General features: G+C 41.5%; 1 protein-coding gene across 2 annotated transcripts in view; it reads right to left on the bottom strand.

The window, feature by feature from the left end:
• Positions 1-26,719, bottom strand: part of NEXMIF (neurite extension and migration factor) — a 1,529,077-nt gene that overhangs the window by 509,631 nt on the left and 992,727 nt on the right. Inside the window, exon 4 of one of the 2 annotated variants that reach the window (XM_085608247.1) lies at positions 22,873-23,012. The exons of the other annotated variant lie outside the window; for it this stretch is intronic. Within the exon in view, the coding sequence (XP_085464373.1) occupies positions 22,873-22,889 (17 nt within the window). The 5' untranslated portion in view covers positions 22,890-23,012. The remainder of the gene's footprint in view (positions 1-22,872; positions 23,013-26,719) is intronic. 2 annotated transcript variants of the gene reach the window in all.

Genomic DNA, 26,719 nt, shown 5'->3' with positions numbered 1-26,719 from the left:
CATAAACAAAACATCACTGCAGATGAAAGAAAGGCACTTGAGAACCTCAGGAAAGATGACTCCCTTGTCATACGAGAGGCGGACAAGCGAGGCAACGTAGTGCTAATGAACAAATCCGATTACATGGCTGAAATAGATAGACAGTGGGCAGACACAACTACCTATATGAAAATTAATGGAAACCCATTACAATCTACAATTGAAATCATATCTAAAAAGTTTAAACACTGGAGGGACCTTTGCCTTATCTCAGATATTGAATTTAAATATCTTTTCAATGAAACTCTGACAAATCCATGCATAAATTGCTTGCCAAAAATACACAAAGGGGGGAGTTTCCCTCCGAGGAAACCCATTATCTCAGGCATTGGGTCTCCAACGGGGAGAATATCTGAATATATTGACATATCTTTGCAACCTTTGGTTGTAAATCTGCCATCCTACATCATGGATACATGTGACATCCTGAGCAAAATTGTGGATGTGGAGTGGGTAAAGGGACATTATCTAGTGACACTGGATGTATGCTCCTTATACACGAGCATACCGGGGGAACTTGGACTCAGTGCGGTACAGCAGTTTTTGGATACAAGACCAGTTCATATGTATGAACATACAATCATGTTGCTAGATCTAACCGAACTAGTTTTAAACAACAACATATTTGTACATAATGGCAATTGGTATCGTCAGATAAGAGGGGTGGCAATGGGGGCTACATTTTTACCATTTTTTGCCAACCCCTATATGGGGCAATTTGAACAGACTCACCTCTGGCGAAAAGGTCCGACTGCCCTAATGGAAAATGTTTTATATCTAGGGCGATACATTGATGATATTCTGTTGTTCTGAGTGACGCTCTAGAGGAATTTGTTATGTATATCAATGACAATCCCTTTAATTTGACTTTTACGAAGGAACAGAGTCCCACCCGGATCAATATTTTGGATATCACCAATGTGGTGAATAATGACAAACTAATGATAGGACCCTTCAGAAAACCATGGCATGCAATGCTACATTACATGCCAGTAGCTCTCATCCTCCATCACAAAGAAGATCTATTCCATTTGAAGGAATTGCAGTGATGCAGTGAGATTAGATGAAGAACTCAGTTTGGTGGAAAAAAGATTCAGTGCCAGGGAGTACAATCAGGACCATGTTAAAAAAGCTCGCCATAAGATCAGCAAGATTAACAGAGAAAGTTTAATAACAGGGCACACTAAGAAGAAAACACAGAAGAGCAGGGAAGTTGGATTCATCACACCTTATTCTTCTGTGAGTACAGAAGTGTATACAATTTTAAATAAACACTGGCACTTTTCAATAGATGATATCAGCCTACATGGAGTAGTGGGCACAAAACCAACAATCACATACGAAAGGGGCAGAACATTGAGACAATCGCTTTGTCCAAGCTTTATACCAGCAATGGCAAACAAAACATGGTTACCATCTGCTCCAAAAGGTTTCCATAAATGTGGAACATGCAGTGTGTGTTGCTTTGCCATGAACAAGACGATTAAATTCAAGTATAATACTGAGAGAGTGTACACAGTCAACAAGTTCATTAACTGCAATATGAAGTTTGTAATATACTGCATAAAATGTATTTGTGGGAAAATATACATTGGAGGCACTGTGAGACCTCTCAAGGAGAGGATCCAAGAACACAGTACAACGCTCAATAACCCCTGGCTATCCATTTCAATACAGTACACAAGACAACGGAAATTCTGAATATAGGCTTCCATGGTATTGATGTGATATGCCCAGGTCTGAGAGGTGACAATAGAACAACAATACTGCGCCAAACAGAAAGTAAATGGATTATAAACCTAAGGGCTGTGGAACAGGGTATCAATGTGGATAAAGAGATGTTTGAATTCCTGTGACCTAAGAACAATGTAACAACATAGGCACTGTACATTTTCTATTTCACAAATGACTGGTGGTGATGTCTGTCTTACATCTGTAATATTTATTCTATGTGATTAATCAATGCATTTATCAATTCCGACCCGATTTTCATCCACGAGTAAGTATTGCCATGGAGTTGATTGTGTAAATGATCACCACAGAACATCTGATGCCCCTCACATACACTGAGCTGGACACTGTACAGGTTAATTAACTTGTGACAGCTATCTCTACTATCCATCTATAGCCATGTTGACTTTGGATGAGTGAGTTCTTGTTGCCATATCATGCTTACTAACTTAGGGTATTTTATTGCGGTGTTTTAATATGGGTACTTTTTCTCTCCGTCTCAGACTAATTGATATGGGATCTCATGAATGAACGATCCCTCTTAGGATACATAATGAAATAAGAGGAAACATCCATTACCACTCGGGCATTGCATCGCAATGCCTTTATATCGCGGGTATTACAACGCAAGTCGTCATAACGACTTGTGCTGGATGGTGCTCTAACTTAAGGAATAGTATGATTTGCTATTCCAACACCTTCCCTACTGTACGTAGACTGGTGTTGGAATAGTAAATCATACTATTCCTAAGTCCAGCGCCCTCCAGTGCAAGTTGTTGTAACGATTTGCGTTGTAAAAACTGCGATGTAACGTTCTGCGATCATTACGTCACATATTCTGAAATAAGTATCCAATAGACGAAAATTCATTTAATATAGATATTGCTGCAGATCTTTTGAATTATTTTTCCCTGACGTTTTCCTATTACGCATATTAAGAAATATTTTATGAAACAATGACTTGACATGAATAATATTGCTGCCACAGTGAGACTTAAACAGGACTGTTTGAATGCTTTGGTCCTTTCTTACTGTTTAGTATACGCGGGGACGTGCATTCAATTTAATGGCACAGGCTGTAGACATGGACAGGAGCGGTTAACAGAAAGACGCTTTCGGGACCCGAAGAGACATGCGGTAAGATTTAAGGATAACTAGAATCTGCTCTCGAACACATGAATTGCTCAATCTCTGAATTTGAGTAGGAGGCATAATAAGATTTTGAATTATGAAGAAACATGGTCTTTGCCCTCTGGTATAGGTTAATATTTGGTCTTGTCTTTTTCTTTCCTTTTTCTTGTGATAGAGCGGACTTATCATCGTTCTGGCCTCTACGGATTGGAATGACATTTATAAAGCGCGATGGCTACCCGTAGGCCTCCCAGCGCTGCGGATTGACGGTGCGTCGAACTACTTGAGAAAATGGGTCTGATTTTTTCGACCAAAATAGATATTACTAAACAAACCGTGATTCATTGGGTAAGATGCAAATGCCTATGCATCTCTTTCTCTCTTGTTTTAGATTCGTAACAAACAGGAAGGTTAACCTTCATATTTGGGTTTAATAAAAACCTTTCTTTTTTTTCATGTTTTTGGACTACAGATGAATTGAAAAGACCCTAGTGGCATATTAATATTTCTTATGAGACGACTGGTTCTGAACATAGAATACATCTATACAGTTGAAGTGAGGTAAGAATAATGAGAATATTCTCATATACCCCTCGTCTTTTCTTTCACGATCATGAGTGGGACCGTTGCACTATGTCACAGAATCATGTAGTGAGCAAGTCGGACTTTCAATTAATAATGGAAACATATTCACTCATTTGTTTTGTGAGTGATTTTGATTAAACTGGAAAACATGGTGTTGAGTTGATATGGACAGATAAACACAAGCAGGGCACATGGTGGCATTGGAATCAGTGTGTCTTCTTTCTCTAGTGCACGGGTGTTAATATCTCTATGGTGAACTAACCATTTTCAAAGTGCTCTGATTTTGGGATGGGCGTTTATACCTAAGGTCATAACGTCCAGTAGGATATTAGTTTTTAAGTGTTTTATTGTGTTTTAGTTTTATTAAAATGGAATGTCACAACCATGTTTTTACATGTAATTTTGCAGTCTTGAGGAAGCCCAGGATGGCGAAACGCACTTCGGCTGCCGTTTGTGTATGAAATAAAAAGTGATAACAGAACATTTCTTCAGCTGCGGATCATTTATTGTGACTTATGAACTTGGACATTTTTGTAAACAGTGTGTAACCCACTAAGGAGTATAGTAACTATATTTTGGTGTGCTCTGGTGTTTTTGATATGAAAATGCTTATGGGGCCTGTTGAGTGGTGGTGTAGGCAGTTGTTCTGGATGAACTCTAGTGTGTGGCCAAACTGTATGAGGTCCAGTATCGGCGATCTGATGTTATATTGGTTCACTGTTTTTAGCAAGATGAGATTTTCCTTCCTACAGGAATGTCTGGATTAGTTATGATTGTCACCTCTACAGAATCACTGTTGTCTAGAGCCGTCATTGCCTCTTGACTGATTTCCAGCACTCTTACCAGAGGTCTGTCTGTGACCAGACATTGGTGGTGGCAGTCTGTACTGTCGCATATAACAATAACCTTGGGATGTCGGCTGAGACAGCTGGTATTGTTGGTACATACAAAGCTGGTGACCTCCGCAGAAAGAATATTGGCCCCTTCCACAAGCTCCACGAAAGAGCTGTGGTCACATTTGCAGAATGACTCGTGGAGATCTTGCTGTGTCCGATTTAATAGACTGGTTAGCTTCAACTATATGTCACCCAAACAAGGATTTTCTATTATGCAGCATGTACCCCCACTCTAAAAGAGGTGGAAAGTAACCAACTCTGCCTGTTTAAGACAGTTGCAACTACCAACTGCCTAAATCCAGTCGTTGCGATGCCTATTACCGTATCAATGATTACAAGCAATGTTTTTGTAATCAATTGGGTATTGCCTATGGTTCGGCCTTTTTCGTGGGTGGTCCAGCTATGGTCCAATACAGGACAGTCATATCAGGTAAGAATTGCCAGTGCCTTGGCAGACTTGGCAGATGTTGATGCAGTTGCAGAACACCTTTTACCAATGTTGTGATGTCTCCTGCCCTCTCTATTAAGTGATGCAGGACATGGAGATATAGGGTTTCTTGATAGTCGTTGAGTCACCTGCATCAATATTGAATCTGCATGGGGTGACCAACGAAGCAGGCTGGGATATTTTCAGGCACCGTAGCTACTGTGACAGGATTATTTATAAAACGTAGGTCTTCAGACCAAATATGGTTGACTATTAGTCTGGCTGTACAGATTTCCATGTTGGTTCATAAGTCATAAAGACAACAGTCATTTGCTTTCATTGGTAATGGCAAATAAAATCTCTTAGAAAATCTGTTGATGAGTTTGTTAAAGCCTTATTCATCTGGAGGAGAATTTTGTGTAGGAGGGGTGACATCTCCTTACATATTTGTTCCATTCCGAGCCAGTAGACTGAGGAGTGACTGCTAATAGCTGACCTTTTTCCTGATCGTCATCTCAGTATGGGTTATTTATAAATTGGTGGTATGGACTTGTTGCCAAATAGAAGTAAGGTGGCAAAGGACTTGAAAGCGCTTGCATTAACAGCTCATTCACAGGGAAACGCTTATAATGTGCAAGGTTGAGTTGTAGATCTCTTTACAAAGCTATAGCAACTTAGATGATTGATTCCTGTGAGAGGTGAGTTGTCTGATCATCAGGGTCATGCGCATACTGCCACATATCCTCTACATTATCTCAATGCTCTTCGAAGGGCTGATACAAAATTTTTGTATCAGAGTCTTCTATCTGACCAGGATCAGTAGAAAAAAGGCCTTCCATTTCCCTATTTTTCCTCTTCTGGGTCTTGGTATTTTACTCTTTATTACATTGAATTTTATGAATGTCTGCATTGGATCCTTCTGTATCCAGAAGCCGCTGTGGTGGATCTGACGATACCTTGTTTGGTGAGTTGTGTTCAGACATAAGTGAAATCGGAATACCCTTTTATGATATTAAAGCAATGTTTGAAGATCTTGGCATCGTTTGTAGAATTGGTTTGATGAAGGAGTCATCATTGACAGTATAGATGGGATTGTCTTGGATAGCATTGTAGATGGCATTGTTATTTAACCAGTCATCAACAGTGTTGCCGTCAACGGAGCCTAAGTCATTTATGGAGGTCTCATTGGTGGTGTTATCTTCAATGACGTTTCCCCCTAGATAACTGGACTTCAGCTTTCTTCGTCAACAATGGTGCCATTACTTTTGCGGTCTTCGTCGATGGAAACGCAAACGGGGTTCTGTTTACAGTAATGATGTTGACATTTTCATTTCTTGTTCTGAGTCCTCATACATCTTCTTTTTAGAAGTGGGTGACACAGACGACAGCTTGCGGGCTGACTTTGCGAGGATTTCTTCAGTCAGGTGTGACGTCAGTTTCTCTCAGCTTTTTTGTGAGCCTTTCATGGAGGTTCCTGAGCAGTTGAGGATATTTCTTCTGATGTGGATTCTGTAGAGCACTTAAGAGTGTGAATGACCCCTTTACTGAGCTTGTCCTGAGGACTTTGAAATACATTCATAATTCCTCTTCAGAAGTGTTCGTTTCTCCTGATTTTGATGTTTGAGTCCTAATAAAAGCCTACCATGTCGGTCTATTAGGGTTTCTGTCGAAAAAGTACAAAAAGTTTGCAATTCTTTGCTTTGTAGTGAGGATATAAAACTATATGTAGTCTTTATGAAGGTCTTCAGAGTAAAGCCTCTTTCTACTACAGGTTCCACATGGACTAAAAATAACTTTGTTTTGAATTTTTTAGAAGATTTAGCTATGATCACGACCGGTCAGGTTAATAAAGCCTTATAGATGGTAGTTATTGTATCAGAAATAAAGAATTAAGCAAAAATATCGAACTTATCTATGACTTACTAAGTAGTGGTGAGGGTACTCCCTTCAGACACGATGTGCGTTCGGTAGAGTTAGAGTGACCAGAGTGGGAGAGGGTAAAGCCTGTGTTGTGTGCTGATTGGCTAAAGTGTGGATATTTCAAAATGATGTGGATGGGCTACTTCTGTGACTATGTTAAATCTTTTCTGCTTATATTTAACAATGCACTGCTCTTTATAGATATGATGGGACTTCCAGCGCGACGACTGGGATGATTCAAGAAAGTGAATCCATGAAAGTTTCACTATTGGAAAATCGCATAGAAACACTACGAAAAATTCAAATTCAATAGACTCTTGCAACTACCCTGACCAGAAGTTTAGCTGCTGCATAGTGGTGAAAGAGGGCACCAATGGGTTGAGCTTAGGTTTCCCAAGATGTCTATGTTTACTTCACTGAATTTAAAAGTCAAACTAAGATACTCCCTGCTCATGATACTTAGGTAAGGTCGAGGAGGATGTGAAGTTCAAGGGCAAGGTGAAGGACGGGAGGAAAGAGATGAAACATGGGAACATGATAGATGCCAGCCCCCAGATACCTGGATGCGTTCAGTGCTAGGCTGCAGTTACTATCTGAAATGACTGAAGCTGAAAGGACAACAGCAGGGTCATTTTGTGTGTGAAATATTTTTATTTAGTTTTGACAATAAAATAACATATAGAACATAATATGAATACTTGACAAAATAGGTTGTAGAGCAATTTCAGCCAGACAGTGTTCATAATGAAAATCCACTACAGGGCTACACAGTACGGGACATGAAAGATCCAATTGTATATAAATCATGACATCAAAATTACACATTTCCTGTTCAACGCCAAGTGGGTCATAATATACTTCATTCAGGGTTCTTCCCTCAGCCTCCCAGACAATGAACCCTCACTCTCTAATTCCCCATCCAACTCTAAGTCATAATATTTCATCCATGGTGTCATTATTTTCTTACATTTCCGCGGCCAGCCCCTAGCTTTGAATGTCACCTGTTCTGCAACCATGTATAGGTCCAAACATGTCCTCCATTTCTTTAGTGTGGGTATCTCTTGCACACCCCAACACTTCGCTATGTCACGCTTGGCCACCACTAGTCCCAGGTTAGCTAGTCGTAATTTTAGTTTTGGGATATCTACCTCTGTGGAAATACCCAAAAGAAGGAACTTCGGCTCCATTTCTCTCTGGACCTCAAGTATGCTATTAAGCTCATCCACGATCTTTCCACAGTATTCCTGGATTTGCCTACACTCCCATAGGGTATGGATGAAAGTCCCATCCATCCCATGACATCTAAGGCATTTCGGACTATCCGCCCTCCCTATTTTGTGAAGTCGGGCTCTGTCAAAATATGTTCTATGTAAAATTTGATATTGAGTGAGGCGTAATCAAAGCTTGATTGCCACCTCCCGTTGGTGCATGAAAGTGGCCTCCCAGTCTATGTCTTCCAATGTTCCGGTAGTCTCCTCCCATTTAGTTCGAAGTGGACCAAGCTTATCTGGCATATTATTGAGTAAGGTTTTATATGTGTAGGAAACAGCTTTAGCCGGAATCTCTTCTTGCAGTAGGCGACCCTCTAGTGGGGCATACTCAGGTAAAGCCTCCCCGTCTAATCCCTCCGCCATCTATGCATGTTTTAAACGAAGATATGCATACATTTGTGTAGCATGAAGTTGGTATCTGTCTCAAACTAGGCCAACACCCCCTTTTCTAGAAGGTCCCCTATCTTGGAAATGCCAATTAGGTCCCATTTTTTAAAACCTCTATGCTTCCCTATTTCGGACAGTCTATTCCCGTCCCATAGCGGGGTCTCCCTGGTACATTTCTTGTTCCATTGCATTTGCCTCTCAGCGTGTTTCCAAGTCTCCAATGTCCTCCGGGTTGCCTGAAGTAGTTGGCTACTGCCCTTCCCACCATATATATAATGGAGATATGTACGATTTCTAAATTGTAGTCGTTCTAGCCTATATGTCGAATGATTCCCTTGTATATGGATCCCCTCGTTAATAACAATAAGGTGGGACAGCAGGGTCATTGTTAATTCAAAAAAATATATCAAGTAATAGCAGGTGACATCCAGTCCGTCTCACCTGTGGGGAATGTGACATCCTTGCAGCGATCTATTGAGGCTGCATAGCCTTAAACTAGCATTGCAGCACCTGCACTGTTGCTAATGGCCTAGATCTTTTCTTTGAAGGCATATGAGCCACTCTACAGGAGTGTGTTCCATGCCTGATGCAAAACCGTCTCTGCATTGAAAGAGGACTATGGTTAGCCTCAAAACTGGGAGCTGCAGCCCCAAAATTCCTAAACAGGATATGGCCTCCACCAAGACTCTGTTTCAGCACCCAACACCACCAGGCAGGGGCCACAACAGTGCTCCAGGTACAATGCAAAAAGAACAATTGATGGACAGAATGCAGAACAATGTCATACATTCACCCCAGTACAGAGATACGGGCCTAAATCCATTGTTCTTTTGCTCACCATGCCATTCCAATTTGGACTCAGCCATATGCAAATCAGTCTTGACCCTGTGCCCAATGGGAGAAGTCCAGCCCGAACTGCCAGGCCAGGTCCTTCCTGGACTGGAAACAAGCATCCTAGGACCGGTTTCGGGCTTTCAGCCATCATCAGCCAGGATAGCATGACTCCTGTGACATGGAGAGCACGGGACCCACGTCTCGGCATACCCGTCCCACTCGGGGTTACAAATGCAAAAAGAACAATTGATGAACAGAATGCAGAACAATGTCATACTTTCACCCCAGTACAGAGATCTGGGCCTAAATCCATCGTTTTTTGACTCACCATGCCGCCATTCCAGTTTGGACCCAGCCATATTCAAATCAGTCTTGACCCTGAGCCCAATGGGAACAGTCCAGCCCGAACTGCCAGGCCAGGTCTTCCCTGGACTGGAAACAAGCATCCTAGGACCGGTTTCAGGCTTTCAGAATATGCCTGGGTCCAAACTGGGGGTGGTGTGGTGAGCAAAAGAATGATGGATTTAACCCAGATCCTTGTGACTGGGGTGAATGTTTTGCATTGTCCAGCATTCCATCCATCAATTGTTTCTTTTGCATATGTCTCCCCAGGTACAATGCTGCTTCACAACCTGGTCCGATGTCCAGCAATTACTCATAGATTTTCTTGTACAAAATGCCCATTTGCACATAGTTCATATGGGTTGAAAGACTTCTTAAGAAATGGCATACAGTCCTTGCCTTGCTGTAATACAGGGTCCTGTCTCACCAAAATATGCATTAAATATTATGAGTCATTAGAGGAGTTTCCATTTATGGCTCCCAAGAGGTAATCGAGGAGATTAGTGAGGGAGCGTATTTCCAGGCAAAATGGTAGCCCGTTGCCTCTACGGTGAGGTGGTCATATTTCAAACATGAAAGGAATTGTTTGGGAAGGTAAAGCGGAACTCATACTTTTGTTTTCTTCTGAAGACCAGGTAACCCTCCACGGCCTGACCACACTGATCCCCACTTCATTCCATTTGGAGTAAAACCATAACCACTTTCTCATAACAATCCTTTTCCAGCATGTTATAACCATTATAAGATTTCAATAAAACTCCTTTCTAAACAAGACAGACAATCTAGTTCTTTCTTTTCATTCAACTACATGTGTTGACTAACTATATTTTCATATCATCTTAAACAATAAAAGCATCACATGTGAATTTTACCGTTTACAGTTGGTAATAATCACTTATTTTGGACCAAGTACTCATCAGGCTTAATTCACATCTTCTGAATCGAAAACCATTAACTTGGCCCAACTGTGCAAAAAAAATGTTTGGGAAGCAAATATCAAAAGAATCGAACAATTGCAGAGTGTCCTGGTAATCCATCATCTGACACATTCTAACAGCAAATATCCAACCAAAAGAATTTAGACTGTCTTCAAGTAAATTAGGCTTAGTTTCTTATGCTTTGATTTCTAACCAATCACTTCTTCCTAGTCTCTGTACTTGAATTTTTTAAATGAGCCTACCTGGTGGCGTAACAAAGGCCTCCGCAGTACTGGGGGGAGGGGGGGCTAAGCTCAGCGGGGCCTCCTCGGCAGAGTACCCTGGCTTGAGAGCTCCTGAGTGAGTCCAGAGCGGGGGGGCCTCCATGTACTTTGGAGGGGGGACTCCTAACCTCCGTTACACCACTGAGCCTATCTCTTAAAACAAGTTCAACTTTGCCAATTTAGAACCAACTAAACCGATCTCTAATGCATCAAGCCCCTCCCCTGTCCAGGGAGCAACAGGAAAAGGAGACCTAGCTGCAAAGCCATCTTGTATAATAGCCATTGCTGATGCAGGGCGGGCTGAGAGGCATGACTGAACTCATTCCCTAGTTGAGTACAAAACACATTACAACCTCAACTTGGTTAATGCACACCCTGGAATGAAAAGGAAGCTCGATCATAATGCACTGACGAGAGCAACGGGGGTCTGAAATTCAGGGTCACTAACATCATCATTCCTATCCGCTAGAGGACAAACATGGAGGATTCCTCCCATATAGCTGTAATGTAGACAACAGAGAAAGATGCACCAAAGCCTTAGCCCAAGAATTGGACATACCCCTTGCAGACCTCCACTACACCAGGCTAAGAAGGACAAGCTCTGCCTTGTCATAGCTCAACAAGATAAACATCTTGAGACAAATATTCATTGTACGAGGGACACATTTCCACTCATTTCTTGCATACTAAAGTTCACAAACAAGTCATTATAGTGAAGGCAGGTGGCCAGGCTTGGCAGATAAAAATACCACGGCCCCTTATATTCAGGTGATTAACCCTTTAATTGCCATGCATTATATGTATTTTAAGATGCATCTATACATCAAAAGGCAGTGAAAAGGCTGTGACAATGCTCAGCCTCCTCACCTAAACAAGGAAAAAGTATGGAAAAACCACAATCTTCTGTTTCAGATGTAAGGAGGACCGCACCAATAGAAGAAAGCTGGAAGCACAATGCAGGGCTGGACTGCCTTTGAAATGTCCACTTCTGGAATGTGGAAGACAAACAGACCTAAGATGTGGTGCCGCAAACCAATACCAAGGCCTGCAGGGATCCATATGAGCAACACTAAAGACAAGGCACAGACCACGTCAGAGCTAATGCCTAGCAATGCTGGCTACTCCAACATGCACACAGAGCACAACAAAATTAAATTACCCTCATCCGGTACCAGTCTTATAGAAACAGACAAAAGATATGGAGGGATGGGACTTTTTCATGGCCTGCTTTAAGGAAACTGAATTATCTTTACATTTTGCATGAATTGAAGTGCTTGTTTGGTAAAATGCCCACCTCAATGATACAAGGACAGGAACTTGGAAGGAAATGGGGAGGTAATCCCATCTTTAAGCAAAGTGACACAATAACTCACAAGGGTAAGGTCAATGTACTTGAGAAAAGGAGAAACAGCAAGAGGGTCGGAGTGTTGACGTACCTAGGTACAAAGATCCAAAACGGGCAGAGCGGCAGGGTTTTATTTCAGGGAACAATGCCATCCAAAGACTAGTCCTGACCCAGCAATACCTGTGCCAGCAAGAGTTTAGAGATGACAAGGTGTATGAGTAAAAAGTAATTCCTCCTCCTTACTTAGCCTCTCCTGTATAGTGATACACGGCCGACAGAACACAGTTGGCATCACATTCCAAGAAGCAAGCACACCGGCACACTGTGCTAGTAACAACTCAAGTGATCCAGGGAACGTCGCGAGCATATAAAGCAGCGACTGCAAACCACTGCAGTCAATGCCAACTCACAGTACGCAGCAAAGACATACCACTTGCTATTTCGATCAAGTCCAATACAAACATCAATTACGAAACAATGAGCAGCTATTAGAGCAATAAGGGGCGTCTATATATAAGTAAGGCTCCCGGTTTTCCGTTTAAACTGATTTTTACATATAAATGCAGACGGAAAACTTTTTTTCCTTTGTCTGCATTTATAAATATAAACGGAAAAATACTAACAAACAAGATTTCGACAAAGTGCCTTAGCCCAAGATTGTCTAATCTGGTGCAAAGAGGAATGCAGCTGCACTCAGAGTGTGCCACGTCTCGTAGTCTGAGAGTGCTTCACTTCATTTCGGTGAGCTCGGGCAGCGTTTCACTCCAGGGTTGCCTAATCTGATGCAAAGAGAAATGCGGCTGCGATCTGCACATGAAAGGCACCCTACTATGAGGGCGTACTCTTAGTACCGCTTTTGAAACTCTTCTGTCGCAGCTCATTCATCAGGGCCCCGGGAGAGGTGGGGGGAGCCTGGGGTAGTCGTCCCCATCCAGCATGCTGACCCCTTGTCACTTCTGGATGTGTGCTGGGTCTCGTGGTCTGAGTGCTTCACTTTATTCAGGTGAGCTGGGCAGTGCTGGAGCCTGTTGCTCCTGCCTCTGAGTGCCTTCCCCCGTTGAATGTGCATTACTTTACCTTGGTCGGTGCTTTCAGCAGCCCTTGTCTTTAGGTTTGCTCCAGGGGGGAAGGGGGAGGGAATGGGGAGGGCGAGCAGTTCATTGCTTTATTGTGTGCGCAATTTCGCAGCCCTTTTGTTGCAGGGCGAAACACTTTCGGCCAGTTAATCAAAGTACTTTCATTGAGTAATCTCGGATGCTGCATCCGAAAACCATTATGTGATTCTGGGCATATCACTTAATTTCCACATGCTTGTAAACAATGCATAGTAACAGGTAAATTGAACTGGTGCTAGGGTAAAGCACTCAAGACCTCAGGGCCCAGTTCCATTGTACTTTGTGTATGCTCCGAAAAAGAATGTTTTCGATTTTAAAACAAAGCATTTCACACACTCCTCCCCTCAAAAATATGAACAGTCACCTTGCGTTTTAGCAAGGTATAAATAGTGTACACTGGAAAATTATCTCCTCCCTTTAAATCAAAATAGAAGGAAAATCCGCCAAAAGAATTCCTATGTAGTTTTAATTAATCCCAGTGAAATTATTCTGCAATGAGGAAAAAAAAGAAGGGGTTGCTTCCTCAAAAACACAGCTTGACATTTGACCTCTGTCTTTGAATGCACAGCAAATGTACCAAGATAAGAACTGGACTTAAAGGCCTGTTTACAATAAGCTAGTTCTTTCCTCCCCTCTGGTCCCTAGAGGCCCCACAGTAATGGTTTCCTAATGCAAGTTACTCAAGGTCTGTTTAGGCCTATGTTCTCTCGATTTTTGCGAAGTTTTTAGATGAATATATTGTGTTTACAACTGAGTGCAAGTGTGCAGTGTCTATTTAAATACATGTGAAAAAATACTAGCTGCAGCATCTTCTTTTGTTTGCGACAAAAATAAATGTGGATAAATACAGATAAAAAGACCCAAAAATAAATATGGATAAATACAGACGGAAATTTTAAAAAAATAAATACCATAAAACCGGGAGCCCTATATATAAGTAACATACAATTGCATTTTAGGGACTTTTAAAAACTTGCTTAGCTATTTGTGCATCATGATAGAACCTTTAGTAAATAATAGTCCTGGGAACGCTGGGTAAAACTCTTAGTTCCACATCCATGATGATAGAACGCTTAGTGGCTCAGAAATGACCCATCCCCTTTACAAACATGGGGCCAGGTAGATTGAATTCTTAGTTGTATAGGCCATGCCATAAGGCATGCACAATATATTTCATTTCCACGGCACCTGCACTTCTTTTCTTTCGATCACCAGGCTTCAAGTTAAAAAAAGAATAACATTTGTAGTCAGTTATGCTTTTACCTCTGTAAAAATAGGTATCAGAAGAATAGAAAGTCTTTACTTATTATTAGGCTCAAGAAATATTCACTGTCTAATATTTATTAAATATAATAACTTCAAGATTGAAAGATAAATTCACTTAAATATCGCAACCCTAGTTCTTGTATAGTGATATTACATATTTAGATGGCATTTACGTTGGTATGGCAACTAGACATGTTACGAGAAAAAAAGAACGCATTCTCGAAGATTTCTTCTGACATGCAGCTCTCTTTACACTACCCTACATGTGGGTGATTTGAATTAAGAGGCCTAAAGTAAGACTACACACCTTTTCGAGTTGGAGATATTTCTGTCTCATTACAGCTTACATTGCTATGAGAAAATGGTGTTATAGCTGAAGACTCAGAACAAAACAGAAATACACAAATGCTTACGTGGAATACGCCTTTTTCACAGAGCCTGTATGGGAGAGTAACTTCCAACCAACTTAATGCCATTACCTTTCTAGGGATTTGTCATTTTCAAGAAACATCATAAATAAAACATAGTAACACATCTTGACGTATATAGCTGTTGATGGTACATGCTTATGAACACTGCACGCCAGTTTGTTGGTCCGAAGCACAGAGATGCGGTGTCCTCTTGTGAGCTTCGCAAGGCCTGTGTGTCTGTGCGGCTCACCATTCGATCACAACATATTGATGATGAAGATGTGAGTCTCACTCAACCTTCACCTGGTCTCCGGCGCATCTCTCTTACATCCACCATCGGGTGGTTACTCTTTGCACAATATCCTACTCTTCCAAGGAATTCGATTTCAAAGACCATCATCAACTTTACAACGATCATACCACCTGCAACGCTTGGCAGTTTATGCCACAATTTAACACTATGCAATGGTGAAATTAGGTCTACACCACCGCTGATGCATGCTCTAAGTGGGAAAGCAACCACTGTGGAACAAAGATGCTGTGTTGTGGGCATCAGTGTCAATATACTTCATGTGTGCATTGTGCAGCTATTTTGAATGCACAAGTCCATGTTTCTAATACACGGCACAGTCAACCAAGCGTGTTTTCAATGCATCACACTGGATGCAGTCAGCCGTGAGACCGACCAGGTGTGTTGCCAACTTAGAAGTTTGGAGAAGTATCTGGTAGCAATTGATGGGAGTTTCACCAAAAGAAAAAAGGCTTTATTATTTAATGATATAGGACAGTTCTCTTCACCTGGGGTCCACAAATGCTGCGAGATCGGAAACACCAACTCAGGGAATCGTGATTGTTCAGAAAACTGAGTATATTTAGCAGCATAATGAAGTATATGTACATAAAAAATATGTACATAAAAAAAATGTTAAATCAAAAAATTTAAAACGCTCTGTATATATAAAGGAATGTGAAACTAGAGTTTACAAATTGAGTGTGGGAGCAGCCAAGTACATAAAAAAGAATCTAGTGCGGAGGATAGGTGGCCAGAAATAAAGCACTGGTATGTGCCGACAAAACAGCACATGCGTTAAGAGCATAAAAGACAAAACGATGTTTGAGAGTCTAGCATATTGCTTTGTCTTTTACAAATAAAAGTAAATATTGAAAAGATCCAACTTTCTCATTAAAATTCCGATTCTAGTATTTTTTGGAGAATTAAATACATTTTGTTTCATAATTTGTGTGTTTGATCTATATTTGTTTCTGTATTGTTGTGTATTGTTTTCAGGTTCATAAATATTGCTTAGACAGATGTCCCCCGCTATCAGTAGGGATTCACCGGGGTATACACAAGCGGAAAGGTTAAGACCTACCAATCCAGGAGATGGTGGTCAGCTGGTATTTGACAATTCACCCAAAATTGAACTGCCAAAAAAACAAATTGATATTTGGGATGAGTGTAAAGAGGCTTTAGCAAGAGTTGAAAACCAATTTACAAGAAGAACCCAGCATGTTCCAGAGACAGAATCTCCTCACCCCCAAGCAAGCAAGCAATGAAACAGTGGAGTACATTGCAGCACTTCACCTACCGGCAGCAAGCTTTGAATTGGAGGACACTGTTGACATCTAACTAAATAAAAAAAAAAAATTTCGGTTGCTTCCATTACAAAAATCCAGGAGAGACTGCTGGGTTGCCTTTATCCCTTACATGAATAAGTCTTAGACATAGCTAACAATGCAGAAAGATCCATTGCATTTTTGAAGGCTCTAGGTGGTGAGAATAGAGGGGAAGGTATGCCTGTCTGTGCAGTCATTTGTGAATCTGAGCCTGTTTGTGCCACTGCTTGCTTGTCTGGGGGCCTATTAGAAGAGGCAGGTTTTCGGTATCCCCCTGAAATCATGGATTGAGCTGAGGTTCAAATGTGGTAGGTGAGTTTGTTCCAGGCTTCTGGGGTGAGGTAGGAGAAAGCTTGACCATCGGCTCTAGCTCGGCAGAGGCCGGAAAGTGAGCGAGGAGAAGACTGGCTGAGCAGACATGTCTGGCAGGGGAGTGAAAATGGTGCTGGCTTAGGAGATATGCTGGGCCTTGGTTGCATAGTGATTAATAGGTGAGTGAGAAAAGTCTGAAAAGGGAGTCTTTGTGTGTAGGAAGTAAGTGGAGGTCTTTGAGTTGTTTGGATGCAATGTGGTAGTTTTGTGAGGTTTGGGATTATGTTTTATATGAGTAACCTATGGATTCCTTTGGTTGAAGTTTCTGACTTATTTGTTTTTGTATTTTGTTTATTTTAGGGAAATTGTGTTGTAATCACAACTCGTTGCACATGCTTATGTACAATTATTGCAAGTCAATAGCGCTTGCCTTTGTTGGTCTTCGAATCACCATCTGATCCTCGATAGTTGGACTGTTCAGGACCACAGAGATACAGCGTCCTGACCTTAGCTGTTGTGAATTAAAACTCCTGTTTCTCAAGGCATTTACATCTGCATGGCTCACCATTCCTATCACAATACTTCAGTTTTACAAAGCCATGCCAATTCAGAAAAAATGGCAATACTGCTTTCCATACTCACAGTATTTCCCTTGGTGGTGATTTAGGAATGCAAGAGCCCTGTTTTTTAAGGGAGCCTCACAGATTTGACAATAGTCTTTTTTTGTATTCTGAGAAAAATGCTATCACTCCTGATTTACACAATTCTCAACACTGTCCACCTTCATACCACTGCATCTAGCAGTCATGTCGGTCTCTCCCATGCTAACCTATTATACTGCTTGCGACTGGCTGCCCGTCCTTCACCTCAAGAGCTGTGAAGGTTGGAGCCTGCCCACACCTCCATGCATGCTGCACAGGACAGATTCACTGAGTTGCTGAAAAGGAACCCCAGATTTAAGCTACTTTTGAGGTCTATTATTGAGAATCAGCTACAATTGTCAGTACTTATTCTGCACCTTTTTAAACGTTCCTCTCATCTGACTGCCTGCTCTTCAGAAAAATGGACAATGCCAAAAAAAGAGGGCAATTAAATCTTAATGATGCTTCAAGGGATTTTTCTTTTACTATTGCATTGCAACATTTATATAGCACTTACTATCCCTATGTGGGGCACTGAAGCGCTTCAGAAACGCTTTACGAAATACATCCATGGCATTAGGAAAACTCTACACAATATGCATACTAGTTAGGATATATAATATATATATATATATATATATATATATATATATTACCTACTGGCGGTCGCCAGTAGGTAGTTATAGTTAGGACCACGTTTCCATAGGAAATCCGCAACATTCTATTTTGAATAACTTTGGCGCCGGTCGACGAATCCTCGCGAATTTGTCAAAATAGGTGGGGCGCTACGCTCCGCTCCTACCCTGAAAGTCTCGGGGGGATTCGTCAAGCGGGGGCTGAGATAAAAGGGGGGTCCCAAAACGCGTTTTTCCCATGCATTTTTCCATAGGACCTTTAGACAGGGCTACAGCCCGAACGGCTGAACAGAATTACTAGAAATTTGGCAGAGAGGTAGTCCTCAGGTCAAGGAAGTGCCTTTTGTAGGTTTGGTGTAAATCTGTTCAGTAGATTCTGAGAAAATAGCCTTTAAATCAATATATATATCTGAGCCAGCTTACGGTGCGCTTACGGTACGCTTACCGTACGCGTACGGTGGCGTGCGCGAGCGCGATTATGATTGGCTCTTAGATCTTAGTAAACATTCGAATCGGCCGAAACCAGGAAGCGCCGGCCGCCATTTTCTCTCTCGCACTGAGAGAGATGATTAACAAACAAAGCACAAAAACATTTAAAGGGGCTGTTTTGACAGCCCCCACACACATAGCCATGTACAGGGAGTCCCCAAAGATCCCCCAAGGCCAAAAACGGAATTTTTTTTTTTTCGCTAATTTCGCCGATTACGCTTACCGTACGCGTACGGTAAAAAAATATTAAAAAAAATAAAATATCCACACTAACCCCACCCCGTGTGCAATTGGTGACCGAAGGTCACCAATTGTGCATGGATTATAACATAAGTAAAAAACGAAAAGATTAAAAAAAAAAAATATTTAAAAAAAAAATTATCCACACTCTCTCCACCCCGTGTGCAAATGGTGCCCGAAGGGCACCATTTGTGCATGGCTTATAACTACTGCGAAAAATTAAAATATTACCTTTAAAAACGAAGTGTATCATATGTCCTCCATGTGCGCACGGTGCGCGAAGCGCATCGTGCGTACATGGCCCATCTATCGTAACGTGGGCACGCGGTGCGCGTAGCGCACCGCGTGCCCACCGTGCGTGCACGGCACTAACTGCGTAAAGTGGGCGCGCGGTGCGCGAAGCGCACCGCGTGCTCACTGTGCGCGCACGGTGCGCGAAGCGCACCGTGCGCGCACGGAACAGTACGACGCGTTTCGGCGAAGCCTTTGTCAAGGCTTGACTAAGGCTTCGCCGAAACGCGTCGTACTGTTTTGTTTTTGAGTCAATAAACCTATATTGAACTCGTCCTCCGGTGTGCCGCTGGAAGTTATTCTGAAGTTTGGGATAACGTCTTCTTTGGAAATATATATATATATATATATATATATATATATATATATATATATATATATATATATTTTATTCCTTTATTATATTTAGTTCTTAAGTACTCAAATCCAGATACACCAGGAGCCTGCGAGTTATGCACCACAGCTGGACTATTTTGTGGATGCCCCGCTTTACGATGCAGAACTCACTTTAGTCGCGACCTGATGTTGGGGTGTGATTCTAGCAAAAGGAGAAGAGAGTATAAGGACTTTTCATAAAAATTCTGACTTTGAGTAATGCCCTATCAGACTCGAGAAGTATAAAAAGAACTAGTAAAGTGTGCACAAACGTTGGTAGCTGTTCCTGACAGATCAGGATAATGGGTACTATCCCCCACTTGGCCACCCATGAAGTAGTTTAATTTTTGTTTGATCTTGAAGCAGATTTTTGGATTAAAAAAATGTCCACTCCAAAACCTGTGTCGACTGTTTTTAGAAGTGACTTCAGCTCACAACACCACCAGATTAAACTATCAATCACAGAAAGAGAGTAGACAAAATATCAAAGATGTCAGTAAAATGTTCCTTGGGGCAAAAACATTTTCGATGCTCCTCTGAACCAAAGAAGGCTAGATGAGATCCCTGTCGCTACAAGGAAGGCATTCCTCTGATTCTCTCTTCTGCTATCAGTCACGAAAAGAGAGCAGACAAAGAATCCGAGTGATTTGTTAGAAAATACTAACTGTTTAGAACATTTTTAATCTAATGCTGAACTTAAGATGTTGGAGAAGCTTCTTGGTTCAACAAGGACCACACTACTGTGGTTCACTGTTTAAACGTGTCCCATCTAAAATGAATTGTGGGTGAGACAAACTTGTTCAGACTATCAGTAAATATCCACAATGTTCAGGTTTCAACCAACAATGTGAAAATAGTCTCCCTAAACGTCTGCTGATCCAACTGTCTTTTACATTTAGTCAATATAAAATGCGTAGAGAACAATCTGGATACAACTAATCCAAGGTTAATAAAAAAAGATAACTTCATCTCATTTATTTATTTATTTATTTTAGCATTTTGTATAGCGCGAACAAGACCTTTGCAGGTATCAGAGCGCTTTACAGTACAGAGAATCAACAACAACAAAAAAATTAAAAATAAAAAAAAACATATAGGTGACGTATAGTAGGTTAATACAATAAAGATGAGCATAGCGAACAGCATGTATTAACATGGGAATATCCGAGAGTCAAGTGAATTTGGATAGAAGAATAGATTTCACTTCTCTTTTGAAAAACGCTGCGGATGGATTAAGTCTCGTTTCATGTGGCAAGGCATTCCAAATCCTGGGAGCCATTCCTGAGAAGGGGTACTAAAGGGGGTGGTGATGGACGGAGCATCAGAACCAATCAAACACTCACGCCCAGTCAACAGATCCGAGTTTGATCCATCACCGTTCTTTAGCCCACTCTGCCACCCCAGTTCAGACATGGCCATATGCAAATCAGTCTGACCCTGTGCCTCATGGGAACAGTCCAGCCCGAACTGCCAAGCCATGCCTTCCCTGGACCGGAAACAAGCTTCCTAGGACCGGTTTCCTGAGAAGGAGCGGTAGTAAGTTTTCTTCTTGGAGAACCGTTGTGGTTTAAGTAAAAGATTGCTGGAGCTCCTAGTGGATCTGTTACCGCCCGAAAGTACCAATTTCCCCGCTAGGTATCTCGGTGTTTTGTGATGCAAGGCCTTATGCGTCATACAAGCGATTTTCAGTTGAATTCTGGCCTCAAAAGGAAGCCAGTTGAGGGCACGAAGGTCAGGGGAGATGTGGCTGTTTCTTTTGGAGCCTGTGATGAGCCTAGCAGCTGTATTGAGTGTGGCTCTTAAAGGAGCGGTCGTTGACCTGTGTAGGCCGCAGAGAGCCATGCTTCCGTAATCCACTTTGGGAATTACTAGAGATTGAACTGCCTGTTTAAAGTCGCTGGCCGGTATGAAGGGTTTCAGTTTTCTCAAGGTGTTAATCTGGAAATTAGCTCCTTTGGTTGCAGCGCTGATGTGCTTCTGCATATTTAATTTATTGTCCAAGATTATTCCCAGTGATTTAGCTGAGTCAATGATGATAGGTTGACCATCGAATGCTGTAATGTGCTTCATCCATTCAAGTATGGTGGCCGTTTGGTTGGGAGGGGCGATTAGTAGAAATTCAGTTTTTAGACTGTTTAGTTTTAGATGATTTTCTGCCAGCCAGATCTGTGTTTTAAGGAGTGTTGAATTAAGGGACTTGATGTCATCAAGTGAGTGGACCTTAATGTAGAGTTGAGTGTCGTCGGCATACATGTGATATTGGATGTTAGATGAATTGAGTAGCTCAGTGAGAGGTTCCATAAACATATCTCAGTGTGGCTTCCCAGGATAGAGTGAAGACTGAAACTTACCACAAAACCTCACTTATGTAACCAGAAGCAAACTTGGCCACAGAAATAAGCAGTGACAACTTTGGTGGGTTTGAGTAAAGGCATGACAGTCTAATCTTCCTCAGGCCAATGAAATGAGCACCAAAAACAGGAATAATAGTGACATGCGTGATTATACCATTAATGAAAACAGATATAATAATGAGTTCTTAACCTCAAGGTTACACATCAATATAGATCGTAAATACTTGTGCTCTTATACTTTCACTTAGATCTTTCACTCAGCTTTCAAGCCTGTCCCAATCCTACGTGGGTACCTCATTTTGAGTAATCAATGTAAGGCACAGCTGTTTCTTAATAATTGTTAAACACATGTGATGGCAAAAAGGCAGAAGATAGAAGTAGTCACTATGTTCTGAGGTGCTAGATCAAGAAAATAACCCTGCCTGCTCAGCAGAAACACAACCTGTGGTAGAAATAAATTCAAAACTAGTCTGGCTGCTGACAAGAGAACAGAAAATGGCAGGTAATAGAAACATTCACAGATAACAGCTGGATGTGAACATTACTGAGAGCAATTTTTAGGTAAGTGCTTTAAAAAAAGCCAAAGGAAGCTATTGGGAAAGATAGCATTTTGTGGCAAAAATAATGATTTAGTCATTTTAAAAAAACTGAGCATAAGTTAACTTTCTAAGCAACTGAATTTAAAGGTCAGATCCTTAGGACAGGTCTCAAACTTCCGATTTCCAGTTGACAGCAGATTTCTAAATATAATTTCCTTTTAGTCCAAAGAGCTTTAAAACTTTTTTGTCATATTTAAGAATACTTCTATGATTTTTCCCCTTAGTTCCCTCAAGATCTTTCAAATCTACTTCCATAAAATAAATTGATATTGAAAATACCCGTTCTTAAAGCGCTGCAGACGACCTTATTGCTATGCAAGCGAACTGAATGTCACCACGGAGACAGGTCTCCATTCATAATCCTATATTCCTCTTCTAATCAGTATGACATTTTGCATAAGTAATCTCCTTACACTTACGTCTTCACGTCAAACATTTTCCGTTGATATTCGAGACCTGGTGGTATGGGAACACTTCGTTGCTTAGGACCGAAGGCATTTATTTGACCATTACTGTTTGAAGTACTGAAGGCAGAGCAGCAACTGAAACAGTAGTTTCTCTGTAAATCAGTAAAAACCATGAAAGTACATAAGGCGATTGCTTACAAGCAAATACATACTGGCTTTAAATTGAGAATAAACATGAAAAATGTATGATGCGAAAGACTGCAAGCAACAGAACACACTGGGGTCTCACAGTAGACCAACATCTAAATTCTATAAATGCATATAGGGCCGGCGCTAGGCATGGGCAATGTTGGCAGCTGCCCAGGGCTCCACCTTTACCATACCCGCACGGGGCGGCATCTGTTGGTCACAGCCCACAGCACGCTTCTCACATGCATTTCTGCCCACACTGTCTGCTCCTGTTGTACCCACCCCCCATCGATGCACTATTTACCAGCCAGGTGTGGCTCGGTCTTGCACCTCCCACTTCACAGGGCAAGGTAGATTGTCTGTGGAGGTGGGGGGGGGAGATTAACACCCTGGACAGATGGTCAGGGGCGGGGTGGAGGAAACAGCAGCCACACTGTCTCTGTTGCTCACAAGGGAGCCTCATTTGTTGTCTTGGTCACAATCACTGCAAGGCCTGGGGGTGGGAGGGGGCTCCCCGTGGCCTCACAGCACTACGCAATTGCTGCGAGGCACAAGAGAGGGCCCCCTACCCTGGACACTGCAGGAGTATGTGTTTGATTTACACTATATCAATACCACATACCTATGCATATAATAATGTACTAGCCTGTAAGAAATGTTAACACTGGAGTAAAGATATATATTTTGTAGAAACCTGGGCCAAGCTTTTTCACCCAGAGTGAATAATATAATTTTTTTACACTTAACATAGTTTTATGATATTTCAACTAATTTTATCAGTGCAATTATTTATATTTCTGTCGATATTGTATCAGTAAAGTTGCTTCATGCAAAATCGCTTCAACAACGCCATAGGATTAAGTCAATGTATAGTCTTAATGTGATGTCAAGCCATATGCAAATTAATAGGAGCCTATCCAATTCCCTTTGCTGCCCAGGGCCCCAAAAATCCTAGGACCGGCCCTGAATGCAGAAGTTCCTTCGTTTGTAAGCAAACTTATCTTCCACTCCTAGAAGCTACACTTTTTAACACTGCGTTTAATTTGAATAGTCTCATTTTATTACAGTTTTAAAAAAAAAGCTTTTACAGGCCGTACGCTGTAATGAATTCTCATCTGGCTATTCTAATGTCGAAAATCTACAAACCACCTTTTCCTTTAAGTTCAACCACTCAATCTTTCATACCAGCAGTTCCTAACCATTTGACGTCTGTAGATCCCCACTGCCATATAATTGGAATCCGGGGACCCCACTGAGACATTATTGGAAGCTGGGGACCCCCACATAAGCAATTTCTATGATTTGGTCTTCAAAGCAGTACACAAAAATACAAAAACAAGTATACACCAAAAAAAAAACTCAAATGCTCATGCTTTAATATTTTGTTTAATTCACAATCAAATGTAGAAAATGTTTTCACATTTTCAAATTTACTTCTCTATTTGTAAATACTTTATTAAATGTAATGTATTAATTTTAATATTATTTACGTTTGTAATAGTAACGGACCCCTTGAGTAGGCATAGGAAACCCCCATGGTGCTCGGACCACAGGTTAAGAACCACTGCTTCATACTGATAAAGTTCATACCCACACACTAACACAAAATTCATATTGTCTTTCTTTATGACCACTAGGATGGACACAATTGGGTATTCTGAGCTGAAAGAATACACTTTTATTGATACACTCGTCATACATAACATTTGAACTCAAAATTGCTTAAGTCTAATTTTTTCTAAATGTTTTAATAGAGCAAAAGTACAGTAATAAATTAAAAACTCTGCACAAAACAAGTGGCTTCAAAATCAGTCACATTTGTTCCTATTAGACTATGGAGAATTATCATGATATTCACTGGATCATGATGAGTAACATGAGAGACTCAAAGGTCAAAGTAAGGTTAAAAAGATGTTGTGGAGGCATCACTCGTTTAGCTGAAAAAGCAAGTAGGAAACTAGTTCTGTCCTGGCTAAACCTAAACAGATGACAATACTACGGGAGAGGAAAGGGCAAAAAAGGAGCAGAAGTGAAGGTGAGTGGCAGCCAAAGAGGGAGCATTGAAGAGCAGAGGGCAATAGAGAAGCAGGGAACAGAGGGAGCAGTGCAACAGCATACAGGATAAAGTCTAGGGGCCTTTTTTTCTAAAGGTTCGAAATCTTTAGTTGCGTAAGCTTGCATGCTGGTGCCAGAGAGAAATGGCTTTGTGCATTGGATGCGTTATTTCAATAGCCATCGTAGATTCAAAATCACTGCCAAAATCAATCAGTCCATAGCCGGACAAACCTCAACACTGAAGCAGTCGAGGCTTGGCCTTTTTCAGGGAGTCTAGACAAGCTGTCCCTGTTCTGCAAGAATTAAAGTCCATACTTTTCCATCTAGTTCTGGTAGTACTGCTACTTTTAAGCAACGTTCTCAAATCCTCAGGCTGGCTCCTGAGCTTCCAGTCCACGTTTCCTCGTATAAGGGTCCTCAAAAATTGGCTTTCAGGTCCATAGCATTTGTGCAGTAGCCAGTGGTCCACTTGAGTTCTTTCAGCCCAGTATGAGGGATTGGGAGGGGGTCCACAGGCGCCAGCAGGAAGGACTGTGACTCCCTTTAGCCCTTCAAGCATAGACTGGCAGCACCAGTCCTGGAGCAAAACATTGGGACCATGAGCTGGATGCAGGCTTCTGAAATACTCCAATTTAGTTCCTAAACTGAGTGAAGCAGGGTATTTTCAAGGACAAACGAGTCAGATATAGACAGTCTTTAATACGGAGAAGATTAAGTGCCAGTGCCCAAAGCTTTACTCAGAAGCCTCTTTTGTCAACTACCAGACACTCCCTGCCTCTTTACCTCACTCTTGCAGGTTCCTGTTTTCTCCTTTTGGGACATGTTTTTTTTCTTTCTCTTCCTTTTTCCATTGTGCGCTTTCCCTATCTTACTCTGAGGAAATGTCCGATGAGGAAAAATACGTGTCAGTCCCCAAAATTGATTGCCGGTGGGCCCACTGGCAAACACCAGCTTAAATTAAGCGTTGGTTATAGGTGGTGTTTCTTGCCAATCCTAATAAAATTAACAGGCTTACTACCCACATATTTGCATCAAAGTGATGTACATCCTATCCATTGTATATGTTTGGGAAATCAAAACAATTTCTAGCATTTCATGGAAAACAAAAACCTGGTTAACCCCTGGCTCAACTGTGCCTCTATACTCAGCACCCTTGACTTCATGGTTCACCCACTAAACTACATAAAATGCCTTCTACTGGGCCTACACTTGAGTCAGGACTCCTGATTAATTTTGCTTCAGTAAGTCTCTTTGGCCCTTTCTCTGAGTGGGACAAGGCTGTTGCTACAGAATTCATTCACAGACAAATGTCCTATCTTCACAGTCCGAGGGGCTTCCTCTTTTCCAGAGAGGACATTGTGCAGCCGGACCATTCAAGTGGAATGTGGCATGCAGAGCCAACGTTCGATGTGAACGTGTTGTCATCCCCGATAGACATGCTTGAGCCTTTTATAACACTCTTTAGACAAGCTCAGGACGACATATGTTATTTTTCAAAAGGTTTCTCAGCATCATTTTACAAAGCCTACATAGAAAAACTCACTGGCTCATTAATCAAAGTCTCTATCCATTTCTTAACTTACAACTCCAACAATACTACTCAAACCTGACAAGG

This window comes from Triturus cristatus, chromosome 5_2 (assembly GCF_964204655.1).
Source record: "Triturus cristatus chromosome 5_2, aTriCri1.1, whole genome shotgun sequence".
NCBI classification, from domain to species: domain Eukaryota; kingdom Metazoa; phylum Chordata; class Amphibia; order Caudata; family Salamandridae; genus Triturus; species Triturus cristatus.
Note: the sequence above shows the minus strand (reverse complement) of the source record. Positions and strands in the feature narration are given on the sequence as shown.